This window comes from Pelophylax lessonae (assembly GCF_965119305.1).
Source record: "Pelophylax lessonae genome assembly, chromosome: 2".
Lineage (NCBI taxonomy): Eukaryota > Metazoa > Chordata > Amphibia > Anura > Ranidae > Pelophylax > Pelophylax lessonae.
In genome coordinates this window covers 128572385-128590510 of record NC_138769.1, presented here as the reverse complement: position 1 = coordinate 128590510, position 18126 = coordinate 128572385, and the positions used below count along the sequence as shown (strand labels likewise).

The window sequence follows — 18126 nt, the reverse complement described above, 5'->3', positions numbered from 1 at the left end:
CAAAATAGATATGCACTCACTTGTATAAAATAGTAAGAACTTTGTGTAAATAGTTCATGAGAACTGCTCCACACCGCTTGTAATAAGAGTGCTGCTACATGTAAACCTGAAAGCCGCTACTCCGGGATGAGTCAGATTCAAGCAGACTGCAGTACCCCTTTTGTCGTTCTGATGTCTTTAGGGGCACAATGCAGCCATAAGCTTGTTACAACCACTAGGTCCTGGACATTTTAAAATGGCCGAAAGATATATAGAGGTTAAAGGATGTTCCCAGGAAAATTGGAAATCTACTGTGTGATTTACCTTCATCTCTTGAGCAAAAGGTAGAGGGCTCCCTGTCCTGCTGTAAAGTGCTTGGAGAACTGAGTAAAACATAATTTTTACTATAGTGAATAACTTTATTTTTGAATCAGGCCTCAGTGTAAGATTGTATAAGCATATGGGGCTCTAAGAGAGACTTTTACCTATAGATCTAAATTCTGAAATAATCCAGGATCTGCAGGATGAAGGGAGCCAAAACCTTTTCTTTTCCTTGGTTTTCGATGGAGTAGGAAAGGGTTCACACTCCTGTCAGTTTATTTTTTTCTCTATATATCCTGTTTGGGAGGTTACTCTTCACTTCCTTGCAACAGAAAATGAATGACAATCTGTACAAAGTAATGGGAATTCTCCTTTTAGATAGCTGTCACTGGAACAGGTGTCCCTATTGAAAGATTTACCCTCACCCTTTGTTCTGGTGACAACTCAAAAAATTTAGATTTCTTATCGTTTTCTGTCTCGCTGACAGTGGGCACTGTGACAGAAGGAGAATCTTACCTGTGGGAACACAGACGGCCCAAAAAACTGACAGTGGATTCTAATCCCTCCCTACTCGTATCTAAAGCTAAAATAAAATGTTGTAGCTATACTTGCACTTTAAAATCGAAATGTTTTCATAACCTTGTTTTTGGTTTTCTCCAGACAGAGGTATAATTATGACCTTTGGCAGTGGGAGCAACGGTTGCTTGGGACATACTAATTTTAATGATGTCACACAGGTAAGTTCATCACCTTTTGGGGTTCATTCACTTATACGCTCCGCTCCATTCAGTACACTGAGCTGCTTTTATTTTTAATACTACTTAGCATCATGCACGCAGCCCATATAAAGTGAATGGGTACTCAATAGGTGTACAGGGTCCCCTGCAAAGCCTTGTTTGATGAGCATGTAGGGACGGGTACATGGACTCAGGTGCATTGGGGCAGCCAATTGGCACAGGACCTGGCAGATCACAATGATCACTGTCTTAAAAGCCAGTTCACACCAGTATGCAATGCAGGAAACCCGCATTCCATGCCCGTTTCCCACACCGTGTTCAAAACGCAGTGCACTTGCGACCTGCAGACAGTATCAGTGTTCACTTACCGACACCCCAAAACCCAGGTTGTAAACGCAGTGCTCTTGCCTGTCCCAGATCGCATGGTACAGTAGTACCATGCAATCTAGTTGCTGTGCATTTTATAAAGTAGTGCATGCATCCTTTGGTGTGGTCCTGCGCAATTTCAGCCCATTCAAATAAACTAAATCACACTGCACCCAGATCACATGTGAACCTAACCACAGATTTGCATGATTCTTTACAAAAGGCACTCCTCACTGTATACACACTGACTTTAGTGACCTGTAGTAGGACTCTCATTGGGAAGAGGAGTAGCAGTTGATGGAGTTTAGCTATGAAGTAAGGAAAATCAGAAAATCCCCCTTAAAGAGGAAGTAAACCCTCCTCTGCAACTTGTACCTATAGGTAAGCATATGATAAGGCTTACCTATAGGTACTGTAAATATTTACCAAACATGTACCGTTTAGGAGATATTTACTTTACATGCAGCCAGTGACATCACTGGCGCATTCGCTTTGAAGGAACGGCCGCTCGTGCCATTTCTTCAGAGCCCTGTGCCGTGATTGTCGGCTCCCGCGTGCATGCGCAGGAGTGACGTCATCAGATGGCCGGATGCCGCAAACCCGGAAGGAGGGCGACCGAACATGTCACCCGTGAGAGAGGTGAGCAGTCGGCACTGCGGGGCTTCGTTCTAAGGTAAGTATTTTATAATGAGCTAGTATGCGATGCATACTAGCTCATTATGTGTTTGTCTTTCAGGTGTTTTTTTTTTTTTTCTGAGGTTTACAACCTCTTTAAGCCAGCCATATATGGATCAACATTTTGCTGGTTCAGCAGGGTGAATTTTAATCCATGTATGGGCTAGCTGGTTTTACAACCAGCCTGTCAGGTTTTTCCCGAACAATCAGTCCTAATGGCTATAGCTAGCAACCCTGATCATTGTATTCTGCCACCTCCTGACTGGCAGAATACTTAGCCCTCACACACACTGGACGTTATAAAAAATGCCAGTAGCGTTAGTTGTAGAAAGCTGTAGCTTTAGAATGAGTTTTGCAGCGTTTTTTCAGTTGCGTTTTTCAGAGTTTTTTTGCTGTTGCTTTTATAGCGAAACTGTAGTCCCTCAAAAGCTTATAACACAAAAACGCTGATAAATGCTGAATAGCCATGTTTTTAAGCTTTTATCAGAGTTAGAACGTTTTTCCAGCTGAAAAACTTCTCTTAAAACCCACTAGTTCTGGGGGTTTATTCCAGCCAGAAAACGCCCCTGCCAAAAATTGCTGATAACAGCCTATGTGTGCATGGACACATAGGATAACATGCTGGGGAGTTCATTGGCTGCAGAAAAAAAATGCCTGAAACAAAAAACAGCAGCTGTAAAAACGGCCAGCGTGCATGAGGCCTAAAGCTCAGTGGGAGTGATTCCGACATCCTCTATGAATGTGTGGATGGGGGAATTGTTTTTTTTTTTTTTTTTTAACCCACCAGTTAAATGGAAAAAAAATGAATACTATTATATGACCTGCCTTAGGCCTTATGCACACTGCAGCTCATAGAAGCTGTTCCTACAGGCGTTTAAGCTGTTTTGAGCTGCCTGTTAACTCCCCTCCATGTTAGACTATGTGTCCATGCAAAAAAAACGCTTACAAATGTGAGCTTAAGTTTGGCTTCAATTTGTTAGTGTAGCTAAATCTGCTAGTACATCTATCACCCCCCCCCCCCCAGAATGACAATGCTGCTGTCCAAAGGTGCCCCCTGTGCTCCTTCATCCAGAGTAGAGGCACTCTAATACTGGAGGTGTGATGCTGGACAGATCACCAGGGGAAAAGGCTAAAAAAAAGAATACAAATGCAGTCACCACATCTAATGATGGCCAAGTTGAAATATCTTACATTTTAATACTGCTTGAAGTTTTAGCAGCATTTTCCATTAAGATTTTGACAGCAAGTAAAGTTTTTTCATTCATAGTAGCGATTAGACAGCTTGCATTCTGTTGCAGAATCCTCCACCATAATTTGGAGAATTCATTACATGCATTTGTATAGCTCAAAGCTAGAGAAACAAAGTGCAGAGTGTACATAATTGCATTTGTTTTTTTCCTGAGGTTGTGCTTTAAAAATATCAGTATCTGGTTTTATATAACATATACTTCTATTTAATTAATGCTGTAAAGCTGTATCTTTCCAGGAATACCACATTAGCAAAAGAACAGCATATGTTCCTATTGCACAACATGGGCAGAAATATTTGCAAAGCTGTGACATCTAATTAATAATGATGAAAAAAAAGAACATGCTTTCCTTGGCATCGATTCCCATTTGCCTGCTTGTTTAGGCAAATAAATATTGCTCAGACACATACGTCTGCATTTACATATGTTATATTACTGTTACTGCCAAATGGATCAGCTCTCTATAAGCGTTTCATTGCTGTCTAATTAGTCTAGCTAAGAACTTAAAACAGAACTCCAGACAACAAAGCGAAGCCACAAGTACACACCAGCCCCTACAGTCAGTCCACTTTAATTGTTTAATTAGATTTTTTAAAATATTTTAATATATAGATTAGGGTCCCATAAGGTCTCTGTTCATTCAGGCTGAATAGAATGAACCATTGAAGGGGTAGAACAGCCATTTAAAGTTGATATTCACACTTTTCTTTCGTGGCAGCCTCTTATACTTCTGTTGGGTGAGACTAAGTGTTACATATCCATGTCAGAGGCACAACTAGAACCTTCAGGGCCCCGGTGCAAGAAACCATAAAGGCCCTCCCCCCCAGTGGCAGGACACCAGGGCCCAGTCGCAAGTGTGACCTTTGCGATCCTGGTAGTTCGGCCACTGGTGTCAGTAGTTTTTTAGTTTTATTTTATTTTTTTATTATGTTTTACCATTTTATTTATTTTTAAATTTTTTACAATTTATTTTTTTTACCATTTTTTAGGAGTCTCATTGGGGGGGGGCTTTGGTGAAATATCAGGGGTCTAAACAGACCTCTAATGGTTCACCTTTGAGAAAAGAGATTAAGGACAAGGCCCTCAATCTCATTCTCTGCAGCCTCAGCAGCACATAATGAATGGTCAGGAATAGCTCTATACAGAGATTCCCATTCATTTACAAACTGAAGCATAGTAAACAATCTATTCATGACTCTATTCTGACTCTATTCATTAGGACAAGGAAGGTGCCGATAGATGACACATTTACCGGCCCCTTCCCTGCTCTCCATCCTGACAGATAGGGGGGGGGGGGGGATCATACAGGGGCCTGATGACAGCAGGAGATGGATAGGAGGGGAGTCAGGGTGGCATGTAGAGGAACTGTTTCCCTCCATTTTCCCCCGGGAGCATAGGACTGGGTCGCAATTGAGACCCCTGTGACCCCTGAAGTTATGCAATACCTTCCCCCCTCCAATCCATGCTGAGTGTAACCACCAAGCCACAGCCATGACAAGTTTTGCATCCGCTGCAGACACTCCAGTCTCCCATGCTGTTCATTCCTATTGTGAAAATACTTTGAAATTGTCACACGATACAGCACTGTTTTATGCAGCATTCTATTCCTGTGTTATGAAGGGACTTTAATGGCAATTGACCATTAGAGTAGTAGAAGTATATGCACGAATGTAAAAGTATATTGATTTATTGTTAACATACAAGTTAGAGATGACATACAAAAATAAGTATAAAAAACACATGAAACATAACATGCTATAAAAATGCATCACTGTAGAAACATGCAAGGCGAGAGCATATGAAGTTTCCCAAAACTAGAGCTGACGCGTTTCGTGTGGAACCCTTTATCCGAAGGTCAATTGGGATACAATTCGCTCGCCTAGTTTCCAGATGGAAGCAACTGCATACAAAAATCTGCCGAAGTCCAACGAATCTGCAGCGCTAAAAAGAAGCGCACCAGTCAGGGGGAGGAGAAAAAGCTGAGGGGGAGGGGGAGTAAGAGAGCCAGCAGCAAATAGACCTTGTAAAATTTGTGTTGTAGCTTATTTGATGATTTTATTAAGTTTAAGTCCTCTGTGGCCTATCCCGCGAGGATCCCAGAAAGGCAAGTTGCGAGGTATAAAAGAGTATCTAAGTTGTAGAGAAAGGCCACGAGGAATGGTGAAGCTGTAGGCTGCTGTAGCCATGCGCTCTTCCCCCGGCGCGGCGGGAAGTTTATATTAGGGATGTCGGCAATTTTCCATCTAGACACCATCGCCCGAGCAATATCTATATTCCTGTGCTATGGTCAGCTTGAGAAGGTCATTGTAGCACCACATTAAAAGCTGTTCCTGACATATTTGTCCTATATGTTAGTTGTGTATTACGATGTCAGTTCCTGGCTTTTTTCCTGTGGCCCTTGCTCACTGACACTCCAATGGGCAATGGTTATAAAGTATTGCATATATTATTATAATAGGCTTTATGACACTTAAGGCATCCTCTGCTTTCTCTTACAGCCTAAGATTGTAGAAGCTCTTCTGGGTTATGAGATAGTTCATGTGTCCTGCGGGGCTTCACATGTCCTTGCTGTTTCTAATGAGAAAGAAGTGTTTTCCTGGGGCCGCGGGGACAATGGTAAGGCTTGTTCTGACCTCCGCCTGCATAAATCTGTATGACAAGCACCTCTGTGATTGAAAACTAACACTGCTATTACATTCTGGTCTTTAAGCTACATTAACATCAGTTCTTTAGACTCTGACAGTTTTATGGTACACCACACATGGTGCAAAGGTTGTAAGTTATACACAGGTAGAACCAGAACATCCAGGTCTGGTGTACATTGGTGACCCTTAGATTTACATCATAGTTCCTGATTACAAAGGTTTCCCATTGTTTTGTATACTTTCCAAATATATATAATTATCTCAAAAATTGTTCAGAATAGTGGCATTATTATTTACTTTAAAGGGCCTGTAAACAAACTACTGCTGGTAACAGAGAATATATCATTACCTTCTAAGTTATTCTATGTAGTGGCATTATCATTTACTTTAAAGGGCTAGTAAACGTAAAGTACTGCTGCTAAATATAAAGGAATAGTTCAAAATGTTCACCCAGATACAGTATCTCACAAAAGTGAGTACACCCCTTACATTTTTGTAAATATTTTATTATATCTTTTCATGTGACAACACTGAAGAAATGATACTTTGCTACAATGTAAATTAGTGAAAAATGAAAAACGGTGGTATACTCGCGCCTAGGTATTTATTTATGGTATTTTGGGAAGCAGCAAGTATTCAAGAACACTACCAAAGAAATGATACTTTGCTACAATGTAAATTAGTGAGTGTACAGCTTGTATAACAGTTGCTGTCCCCTCAAAATAACTCAACACACAGCCATTAATGTCTAAACTGCTGGCAACAAAAGTGAGTACACCCCCAAGTGAAAATGTCCAAATTGGGCCCAATTAGCCATTTTCCCTCCCCCGGTGTCATGTGACTCATTAGTATTACAAGGTCGCAAGTGTGTTAAATTTGGTGTTATCGACATGGCACCTCGTGGCAAAAAACTCTCTGAGGATCTGAAAAAAAGAATTGTTGCTCTACATAAAGAGGGCATAGGCTATAAGAAGATTGCCAAGACTCTGAAACTGAGCTGCAGCACAGTGGTCCAGACCATACAGTGGTTTAACAGGACAGGTTCCACTCAGAACAGGCCTCGCCATGGTCAACCAAAGAAGTTGAGTGCACGTTCTCAGCGTCATATCCAGAGGTTGTCTTTGGGAAAAAGACATATGAGTGCTGCCAGCATTGCTGCAGAGGTTAAATGGGGTGGGGGGTCAGCCTGTCAGTGCTCAGACCATACACCGCACACTGCATCAAATTGGTCTGCATGGCCTTCGTCCCAGAAGGAAGCCTCTTTTAAAGATGATGCACAAGAAAGCCCGCAAACAGTTTGCTGAAGACAAGCAGACTAAGGACATGGATTACTGGAACCATGTCCTGTGAGACCAAGATAAAATAATTTGGTTCAGATGGTGTCAAGCGTGAGTGACAGCAACCAGGTGAGGAGTACAATGACAAGTATGTCTTGCCTACAGTCAAGCATAGTGGTGAGAATGTCATTGTCTGGGGTTGCATGAGTGCTGCCTGCACTGGGGAGCTACAGTTCATTGAGGGAACCATGAATGTCAACATGTACTGTGACATACTGAAGCAGAGCATGATCCCCTCCCTTCGGAGACTGGGCCGCAGGGCAGTTTTCCAACATGATAACAACCCCAAACATACCTCCAAAACAACCACTGCCATGCCAAAGAAGCTGAGGGTAAAAGTGATGGACTGTCCAAACATGTCTCCAGACCTAAACCCTGTTGAGCATCTGTGGGGCATCCTCAAACGGAAGGTGGAGGAGCACAAGGTCTCCAACATCCACCAGCTCCGTGATGTCGTCATGGAGGAGTGGAAGAGGACTCCCGTGGCAACCTGTGAAACTCTGATGAACTCCATGCCCAAGGAAGTTAAGGCAGTGCTGGAAAATTATGGTGGCCACAAAAAATATTGACACTTTGGGCCCAATTTGGACATATTTTCACCTAGGGGTGTGCTCACTTTTGTTGCCAGCGGTTTAGACATTAATGGCTGTGTTTTGAGCGGTTTTGAGGGGGCAACAAAATTTACACTGTTATACAAGCTGTACACTCACTACTTCATATTGTAGCAAAGTGTCATTTCTTCAGTGTTGTCACATGAAAATATATAATAAAGTAATGTGAGGGGTGTACTCACTTTTGTGAGATACTGTATATACAGTATAAACATTGCAGGTACTTACCTAGACTAAGATTGAATTCTGGTTTAAGGTTCTCTTACATAAAGCTGATTTCTGGTCCAAAAAATCCAGCTGAATACAACCATAACCTGAAATAGGTGATACCATTGGGTAATAGTCTACACACAGCTTTATAGGTAATGTAAAAGCAATGCCAGATTTAGTATGGATAAGGAAACTCTTCCATACACGTTTTGTGACTAGTACTGATAAAATGTTTCCTAAAGCAAAGATGCATTTTAGGTTTTACCAATCCTTTCCTAGAAGTTTCCTATGAGTGCTAATTTTAATCTCTATTGTACCTGTTGCAAAAAAAAAAAAAAGAAAAGAAATGTAATGCAAAATGCACGATATTACAAGTGTACAGGTGCATCTTATAAAATTAGAATATCATCAAAAAATTTATCAATTTCAGTAATTCAATTCGAGAAGTGAAACTTTTATTTTATATATTTAAAGTGCTGTTGAATTTCTTGGTAAAGGGCTGCATGGACTTTGGACTTGATAAAACACAGTGGATCAACACCAGCAGATGACATGGTTCCCCAAATAAAAAAGAAAATTAAAAGAAAGAAATGCTAGAAATATATCACTCTTTGTCTAACACATCTATATAAAATATACAAGTTTTTTTTTTTAAATTGAATTACTGAAATAAATTAACTTTTTGGTGAAATTCTAATTTTTTGCACCCGAACTCAGCTTACTGATGGCCTTGGATCCAAAATCTATTCTAAGCTTTTATAAAAATGGTGACGTTAAACCTAGGTGCTGCACTATGGGCCATGTCACACTGGTGACTTGCTAAAAAAACAGCTGCCATTTTACTTAACCACTTCCCGCTCGCCCTATAGCAGAATGACGACAGGAAGGTGGTTGCACTATCCTGGCCTTCATATGACGTCCAGCAGGATGGACCGCCCTGGGGCGCGCAGAGCGGCGATCAGTGCTGCTGTGTGTCACTCTGACATACCGCATCCCTGATCTCAGTAAAGAGCCTAATGATGGAGGCTCTTTACCATGTGACCAGCTGTGTCCAATCACAGCTGGTCACATAGTAAATAGGAAGTGCCATTGATCGGCTTACCTGACAGGTGTGAGTAGAGGAGAGCCGATCGGTGGCTCTCCTGATGACGGGGGGGGGTCTGTGCTGGTAATCAGAGCATTGATTACCAGTGCAGACCCTTGGGGGGGGGGGGGTGCCACTAGAGACACCAGGGATTTCCCACCCATGGCCACCAGGGATGCCAATCAGTGCTGAGGGAGCCTGCCAGTGCCCTCCCCATCAGTGTTGCCCACCATTGCCATCTATCAGTGCCGCCCATCATTGCCATCTATCAGTGCCACCCACTTATGCCTATCAGTGCCTATCAGTGCGGCCCATCAATGCCAACTATTGGGCCCATCGGTGCCACCTATCAGTGCCCACTAATGCTGCATATTAGTGCTACCTATCAGTGCCAACATATCAGTGCCCATCAGTGCTGCATATCAGCGCCGCCTTTCAGTGCTGCATATTAGTGCCTCATCATCAGTACCACCCCATCAGTGCCTCCTCATCAGTGCCTGTCAGTGCGGCCTCATCAGTGCAGGAAAAAAAGTATTTATTTACAAAATGTTATAACCTAAACAAAAAAACTTTTTTAAAAAAAACATTTCGGTCTATTTTTATTTGTTCAAGCTAAAAAGAAAAAACCTTGAGGTGATCAAATATCGCTAAAAGAAAGCTCTATTTGTGGGAAAAAAATGACATAAATTTGGTGTAGGTACAGTGTTGCATGACCGCGCAATTGTCATTTGGCAACAGCGCTAAAAGCTGAAAATTGGCCTGGGCAGGAAGGGGGTGAAAGTGCCCTGTATTGAAGTGGTTAATGGAACTTACTCACTGGCTATAACACTGCAGTCATTCGAACAATATGAGGAAGTACTGAAATTGCTGGAAAGACACCTGGCTGGTTTGAGCAATAAGAAAGCGGCATAATAGGAAATAGTGAGTTGGAAATCCTTAATCTAGCCGTACACAGCTCAAATTTTGTCTAATTCAGCAGGAATTGGGCTGTGGGAGGTCATGTCAACACCACCATTGTAGGGTATTCAAGTAGCTGCAACTGCTTGAATACAATAGCCAAGAGTGCATATTTATCCACCTATGCCGTTTAGAATGGATGAAAGCATCGATTGATTGAATCTATTAATTTTCTCATGCATGGCTATCTTTATTGTGCCCAGGCTTCCTGACAGGAAGTACATAAAAGCACTTCAATAGGGACAGACAGCAATAAAAACCTGGGAGGCTCTAACCCTATCTGCCCTATCCAAACTGAAACAAAATGATTTGACTGCAGTTGTGTTATAGATATTCGAACTTATATTCTTGATTCAAGTGTATCAGAGGACTGTAATGTTGAAAAGCAAATATCTTGTGTAAAATATTTTCTGTGCCATTACAGGGCTGCGCTGAAAATTCCGATACATCTTTGTCTACCCCTATAAACTAGACCAATTTCTTTCTGATGGTTTTAGAATAGATACAGAAATATTTAGCTCCTTTTGATCTGCTTCATCATAACATTAGGGTTTTTTTTTAATTATTGATAGCTCCAGGCTGTATGCCATAGTACACTGCAGTTAAAATCTTGCACTGATAAGAGCTGGTAAGACTTCTATAAAATAATAATAATTATATTATTATATTGTATAAATTGCTTGTTTTAGGTTTCCATGGATATACTGTATCACGTCACTGTAATTTAAAAAAAGATATATATTTTTTTCTTCTTTTTTAAACTATTTTTAGTGAAAAAGATATAAAACTTTGACACAATAATGAAAACACTCAACATGAGTGTAGGAAACAATGAGATATAATACAGTACAAAAGTATATTTCCAAGATAGCAAATATTCAGCATTCTACTTGATAACAGACTTGATATACATGCTCAGTAACATATAGAAGAAACAGAACAAACATTCATATAGCCAGTTGAGCATGGACATTTTCATGGCATTGTTACCCAATACCCTTGGCGATTTTTCAGGAGTTCGTTACGGTAGGAGCAGAGGAACACCAAGCATCCCAAACTTTATTGTTCTTAGTTGAGCAACCTCTATGTTCAAAAATAAGTTTTTCATAAGGTAACACTCGATTCACCAGTTGTAGCCACTTACATATGGAGGGAGGGGTGGGTTGAAAGATAATTATTTTCTGTGCCCACAAATTAAAGTAAAGAGTAAACCCCTAGTTTTGGATTTGTAGTAATAGGTGCATATCTTATGTTTTCCTTTGTTGGTAATGCACATACACTGGGGAAGAAGGGTGAGGGGGCATTTACATTTTTCATCAGTCCAATGTGTCTAATCCAAGGTTTCCTTTTGTACTGATCTTATTTCTTTCTTCACTGCAGGAAGACTGGGGTTAGGCAGCCAGGAATCTCATAATTCCCCCCAGCAGGTGGTAATCCCACAGGACTATGAACCCCAGAGAGTTGTATGTGGCATTGACAGTTCTATGATTCTGACCGTGGGCAATCAGATGTTGGCCTGTGGCAGTAACAGGTTTGTATGTTCTAAACATAGCATACAAAGGGCATTAACATTGTTACCAATGTAACAAATTCAGATTGGAATATATATTTTATGAATTTCAATACTTCAGACAAATCTTGCAGGAGAGTGGAGGTTTTGTAATACCAAATTGGCTTAATGATTTTTGTGTCCTAATATTCATCTGCCCCAAACATTGTACGAATGTCAGCTTATATGTATCCCATTAAAAAAAAAAAAAGATAACATGTCACCAGCACAACATGCATTCACATTAGTTCAATTGATTATTTAAAATAATCACATCACAAATCGTGTGGGTGCACCTTTTTAAGGCCATGCAGGACCTCCTTTTCAGGCCCCTGATTAAAGAAAATAGACTCCGCAGTATGGTCACCATAATGTGTATCATGTGAAATTCTCTTAAAAAATAATTTCTGAAAATGAAACAGTTTGATAATTGATGTGTTCCATATTAAAGCAAACCTGTGTATTGCCTTTGCTGGGAGTGCAGGAAATAACTGTTGCATCTAGGCACTTTGGAGCTTACATCAGGCTTTCATTCTTTGCTACTTACAGCTGAATGGAGGAAGGGGAGAAGTAAAAGAAAGGTCAGTATTAGGGATGCACTGATACCGGTATCGGTGCTGATACTGAATATTTTCATGAGTACTTCTTAAAATGCTTCCAATATAGAAACCAAACCTTTGCGGTGCGATTTGCATCCCTACAAAATGAATGGGCACAAATCGCACTGCAAAGAATTGCATGCAAGTTAGAAGCTGATTGGCTACCATGCACAGCTGCACCAGATTTTGCACTCTCTAGTTTTAGTAAATCAACCCCTAAGTATTAGTTCTGCTGCTCATGATAATATTCAGTTATTTGCAGAATCAGCAGTGTTGGTCTTATTTATGAAACAGGTTTGATGGCGCACCTTATTTACAATAATAATCATTGCTGTTTATATTTTTTTTATATGCCAGTCATTTTAGGCACATCCAGGTAAGTGCTTTCTTCTTTTTAAATCCTAAAGCATACGTTTTTTTTCATTCACCTTCACCCCTTGTGTTCTGATAATCTAGTCCAGCCTTTCTCAATCTTTTCAACCCTTGAAATAAATTTCTGGTCTTGGGAAACCCCTTCAAAATATTAAAAATCTACAACTCATGACACATTAGTGTGACAGTCAGTGGGAAGAATGATCCTTACTCTTGTTATCATTGGGAAGAATTACCCTCTTACAGATGGCTAAAAGGAACAATGGTGTCATTGGGAACTTATCGGAGAGGCAGAAATTGCCCATTGCTCAAGAAACCCCTAGCAACCTCAGGAGGAACCCTGGTTGAGAAACCCTGATCTAGTCTGTATAGAAAACACAACCCGATCTAGATCTCTGCATTCCAATCATTTTCATGCATTGTGCTCCATACCAAGGGTAATTTAGAGACTCTAATATTTATTTAAATTTCCAAAACTAATATTGAATCAGCAATAGTGTCTCATGTCACTGGAGGACTGTGGCAGCAACAAGTCTCCCCTATAGTTTGGAGGTCTAACATTTTAATTAGGTTTACACATTATGAAAAATGCAGGACTGGTGAGACTCCGAAGTGGGAGATTCATCCCTTCATCATCTAACTAAAAAATTGAATCCCAGTTTCGGGTGGACTGACCTTATAATTGGTTTAATATTTCATCTACCTAAATTAAATTAACATCTATACCAGGGATATGCAAACCGTGGCCCTCCAGCTGTTGCAAAACTACAAGTCCCATCAGGCCTCTGCCTCTGGGAGCCATGCTTGTGGCTGTCGAGTCTTGCTATGTCTCATGGGACTTGTGGTTCTGCAACATCTGGAGGGCCACAGTTTGCATATCCCTGATCTATACTATACATTCAAATGTATTTTTCAAAATACTGTTGTGTTTTATTTATACTCATTAGTGGATTTATTTTTAGGAGTGTACATGCAAGAGCACCACCTCCTATTCATAATATTGAATTATATACAGTACTATAGTGCCACTACTTTATAAATATAATGTACTTGGCCATTCAAAGACTATAACAGCATCATTAAAACACACATATATGCAGCCTCATTTCTTCTGTGGGGCTGCACGTATGCATACATTTGTTTGTGCTGAGAGCGTGCTGCAGTATGCGCCCAGAACTGGGATCGGGCTCTCACAGAGATAATAAAAAAAATTCAGGGGATATCCATCACCATATACCATCAAATAAATGCCCAATTTGTTCTAAAGAAAGAAAAACAAGGTATAATTAACCTAAATAAGTAGTTGTGATGATATGTACAGTTTTACTAACACATGTCAAAGTTGCAAAACCGTGTTCAGGCGTTAGGATTTGTTTTACCCTCATCATGAAAGGGTTAAGGAGCCATAATAACCTACAATAACATGTCAAAAATGCATGTACATGCGTTTTTGGTGTGTTTCCATTGTGGGGCCAAAGTCGTACTGCAATCACACCAAAGTAGCATCGGACCCTTTTCCAAAAATCTGCCGGGCTACATTGCTGTGAACAGGCACCATAGTGATTTCCTTTGTCATGTGATTCTGTGTGACTGGAGTCACATCTTGTGAACCAGACCTTAAATAGACTGCAAATGGCATTGTTTAAATATACTTTTTTGATTTTCCTTGTTCAAAAAATGTATTAAATAAATAAAAAAAAACCTGATTGTACATTGACAGTAGCGGTAAGGAGGCAATTCATACAAGAGTTAGCATGCGTCACTTACATTAATAGACATAGATTCAGTGTTACCTGACAGTTGACATATAAAGAAAAACAATAAGACTGGGTTCACACCTAATACGAATACGGCTCACAGCAGGGGTCCGGTGCATCCCTGTTCTCCATTTCAGGTGGAATCAGGCCCGACTTTTTGGCTGAATTCGGAACTGAAATGGAGCCAAAGACGCAGAGGACACCTGTGCAATCCGCTCCGCAGCAGCCATGGAGATGTGTGAACCGGCTCCGTTGAGAAGCGGCCACACTCTCCTGTCCTGCGAATTGGATGCGGAGAAACCCACATCCAATTCACATAAGTGTGAACTCAACCTAAAATGCAAAACAAACGTCTATGATGTAGCCAAGTACATAGTTGAAGTGTCATCAAGAACTTGTTGGCTTAGCCCATTCACTTATCATAATCATACATTAAAGATTGTAATAAACGCAAATATTGACCATCTTCAGTGCAGAGGCCTAAGCGTAACTATTATTATAAACTGGTAGAATAGAACATGTAGGGGCTACCGTGTGAAAAAAGGTGTTTTAGTAATCATCTGGTGAGTGTAAGCCCGGCACTTGGTAACCTGTCAGTCCATAAAAAGATTAATAAAAACATGGGACAGGAAGTCTAGTGCAGAGGAAGAGAGAAAGGGAATAGAAGATGCTAGAAAGGAAAAAAAGAAAAATATAAGAGGAGCCGCCAGTGAAACATCAGGTGAGGCACAAAGATGACTTTACTCTTTTGCTTTTTTTTTTGCAATGCTACAGTTGGGAAATTGTTAAAGGAGCATTAGGGCTCATACAAATAGTTAAAAACATTTATTTCTCTCTGGCAGTGCAGCTTTTAAAGTGGAACTTTAGTCAGAAAATGAAGTCATGCTAGATTACCTCAGACTGGCCCCTTTTGCAGGTATACAGCAGGTAAAATAAGTATTGAACACGTCACCATTTTTCTAGGTAAATATATTTCTATGGGTTCTATTGACATGAAATTTTCACCACATGTCGGTAACAACCAATGCAATCCATACATACAGAGAAATCAAAACAAATAAGTTTAGAAATTAAGTTATGTGTAATAAAATTGAATCACAGGGAAAAAGTATTGAACACATGAAGAAAGGGAGGTTCCAAAAGGCATGGAAAGCAAAGACACCAGCTGAAATCCATCAGTAATTAGAAAAATTCCTGCCCCTTGTCAGTGCAAAATAATATCAGCTGGTTTAGTTTCAACTGATGGCCTATAAAAAGGTGTCTAATTACCAAAGTGTCACACAAGAAACATCCCATGATGGTTAAAAGCAAAGAGCTCTCTCAAGGCCTTTGCAACCTTTTTGTTGTAAAACATACAGATGACATTGATTACAGATGGATTTCTAAAGTTCTGAATGTTCCTGTGAGCACTGTTGGGGCCATAATCTGGAAGTGGAAAGAACATAATTTCATCATAAACCGGCCACGACCAGGTGCTCCTCGCAAGATTTCTGACAGAGGGGTGAAAAGAATTATCAGAAAATTTGTCCAAGAGCCAAGGACCACTTGAGGAGAGCCTAAGAAAGACCTGGAATTAGCAGGTACAATTGTTTCAAAGACAACAATAAGTAATGCACTCAGCCACCATGGCCTATATGCACGCTCACCACGCAAGACTTCATTGCTGAAGAAAAAGTATGTTGAAGCTCATTTAAAATTTTCTGCACAACATTAAGACAAGCCTGTGAAATACTTGGAGAATATAGTCTGGTCAGATGAGACCAAAATTGAACTCTTTGGATGCCATGTTTGGAGGTCAAATGTCACTGCACATAACTCCAAAAACACCATATCAACAGTGAAGTTTGGAGGTGGGAACATCATGGTGTGGGGCTGTTTCTCCAGCATGAGGTACTGGCAAACTGCATGTCATTGAAGGAAGGATGAATGGAAAAATGAAAAAAATCTACTGCCATCCACCAGGATGATGAAGATGAAACGAGGGTGGACATTTCAGCAAGACGTTGATTTCAAACACAAAGCCAAGGAAACTCAATTGGTTTCAAAGAAAGAAAATAAAGCTGTTAGAATGGCCCAGCCAATCACCTGACTTGAATCCAATAGAAAATCTGCGAAAAAGAACTAAAGATCAGAGTTCAATGAAGAGACCCTCAGAAACTTCTAGATTTGAAGTGTGGACAAATGCGCCAAAATTACACCTAAACAATGCATGTGACTAGTTTCTCCATACAGGAGGCGTCTTGAAGCTGTAATTCCCAACAAAGGATTTTGTACGAAGTATTACCATATACACTCGAGTATAAGCCAACTTTTTCAGCACATTTTTTTATGCTGAAAAAGCCCCCCTCGGCTTATACTTTTTGCCTATTCCCGGGCAGACGGTGCATGCGCGGTGTCGTGTTGGCGCCGGGCGGCGCCATTTTTGAATGTAAGGCGCCTCACCAAAAGGTAAGTGAGACTCCTCCGCAGCCCCTGCATCTCCTCAGGAGATTCATTGCTGTGGACATGGTACAGGAGATTCTCCTGTACCATGCCCGCAGCCCTGCATCTCCTGTACTATGCCCGCAGCCCTGCATCTCCTGTGCCATGCCTGTACCATCTCCTGTGCCATGCCTGTACCATCTCCTGTGCCATGCCTGTACCATCTCCTGTACCATCTCCTGTACCATCTCCTGTGCCATGCCTGTACCATCTCCTGTGCCATGCCTGTACCATCTCCTGTGCCATGCCTGTACCATCCCTGTACCATGCCTATACCATCTCCTGTACCATGCCCACAGCCCTGCATCTCCTGTACCATGTCTACAGCCCCTGCACCATGCCCGCAAGCCCCTGTTTTGGGTCTCATGGTGGTCCATTTGGGTCCAGTAGCTGCTGCATTTCCCACCCTAGGCTTATACTCGAGTCAATACGTTTTCCCAGTTTTTTTGTGGTAAAATTAGGTGCCTCAGCTTATATTCGGGTCGGCTTATACTCAAGTATATACTGTAAATACATTTCAGTAAGTGTGTTTAATTCTATTTCCCTGTGTTGTTCCATTTTATTACATTAACTTAATTTCTGAGCTTATTTGCTTTGGTTTCTTTGTATGTATGGATTGCACGGGTTGTTACCGAAATGTGGTGAAAATTTCAGGTCAATAGAAATATATTTAACTAGAAAAATGGTGACGTGTTCAATACTTTTTTTAACCGCTGTAGTTATGTGTAAAACATTAAAAATAAGTGCATACACTGTTTAAAATCTAGTAACATACGGTCTCACCCTGCTCCGCACATGCTCAGGTGCTCTCTCTTTTTAGGCACTGCTGAATTTGTAGAAGCCAATCTGCTGGCAGCCTAAACATTTACTACTGTTCGAGGGTTCTGGGCTTCAGCAAAATGGTAACCTCCAGCAAGAAGAAACGGGATCAATGCTGGAGGCAATTTACACACTAATGTTGGTAGCATAATAATTAATGTGGAAAGTATGTTCCTTGCTAAAGAACATTTTTTTCGCAAGTTGTTATGGGTTATGGGTAAAGTTCCACTTTAAGTTCAGTAAATTAAATAGTTAGGATAAGGTAACGTGATTTATTTTTAAGTGTGTATTTCTAATCCTATGCATTTTTTAAATGCTGATAATTGAGTGTTTGTGTTATGTTCTGTGAGAGCTGCACTTGAATTTCATTGTATGAT

General features: G+C 40.7%; 1 protein-coding gene across 1 annotated transcript in view; it reads left to right on the top strand.

Annotated features, from left to right (window-relative positions):
* Positions 1-18126, top strand: part of NEK8 (NIMA related kinase 8) — a 112949-nt gene that overhangs the window by 79726 nt on the left and 15097 nt on the right. Inside the window, exons 9-11 of the mRNA XM_082246900.1 lie at positions 961-1037; positions 5827-5944; positions 11553-11703. Coding sequence (XP_082103026.1) covers positions 961-1037; positions 5827-5944; positions 11553-11703 — 346 coding nt within the window. The remainder of the gene's footprint in view (positions 1-960; positions 1038-5826; positions 5945-11552; positions 11704-18126) is intronic.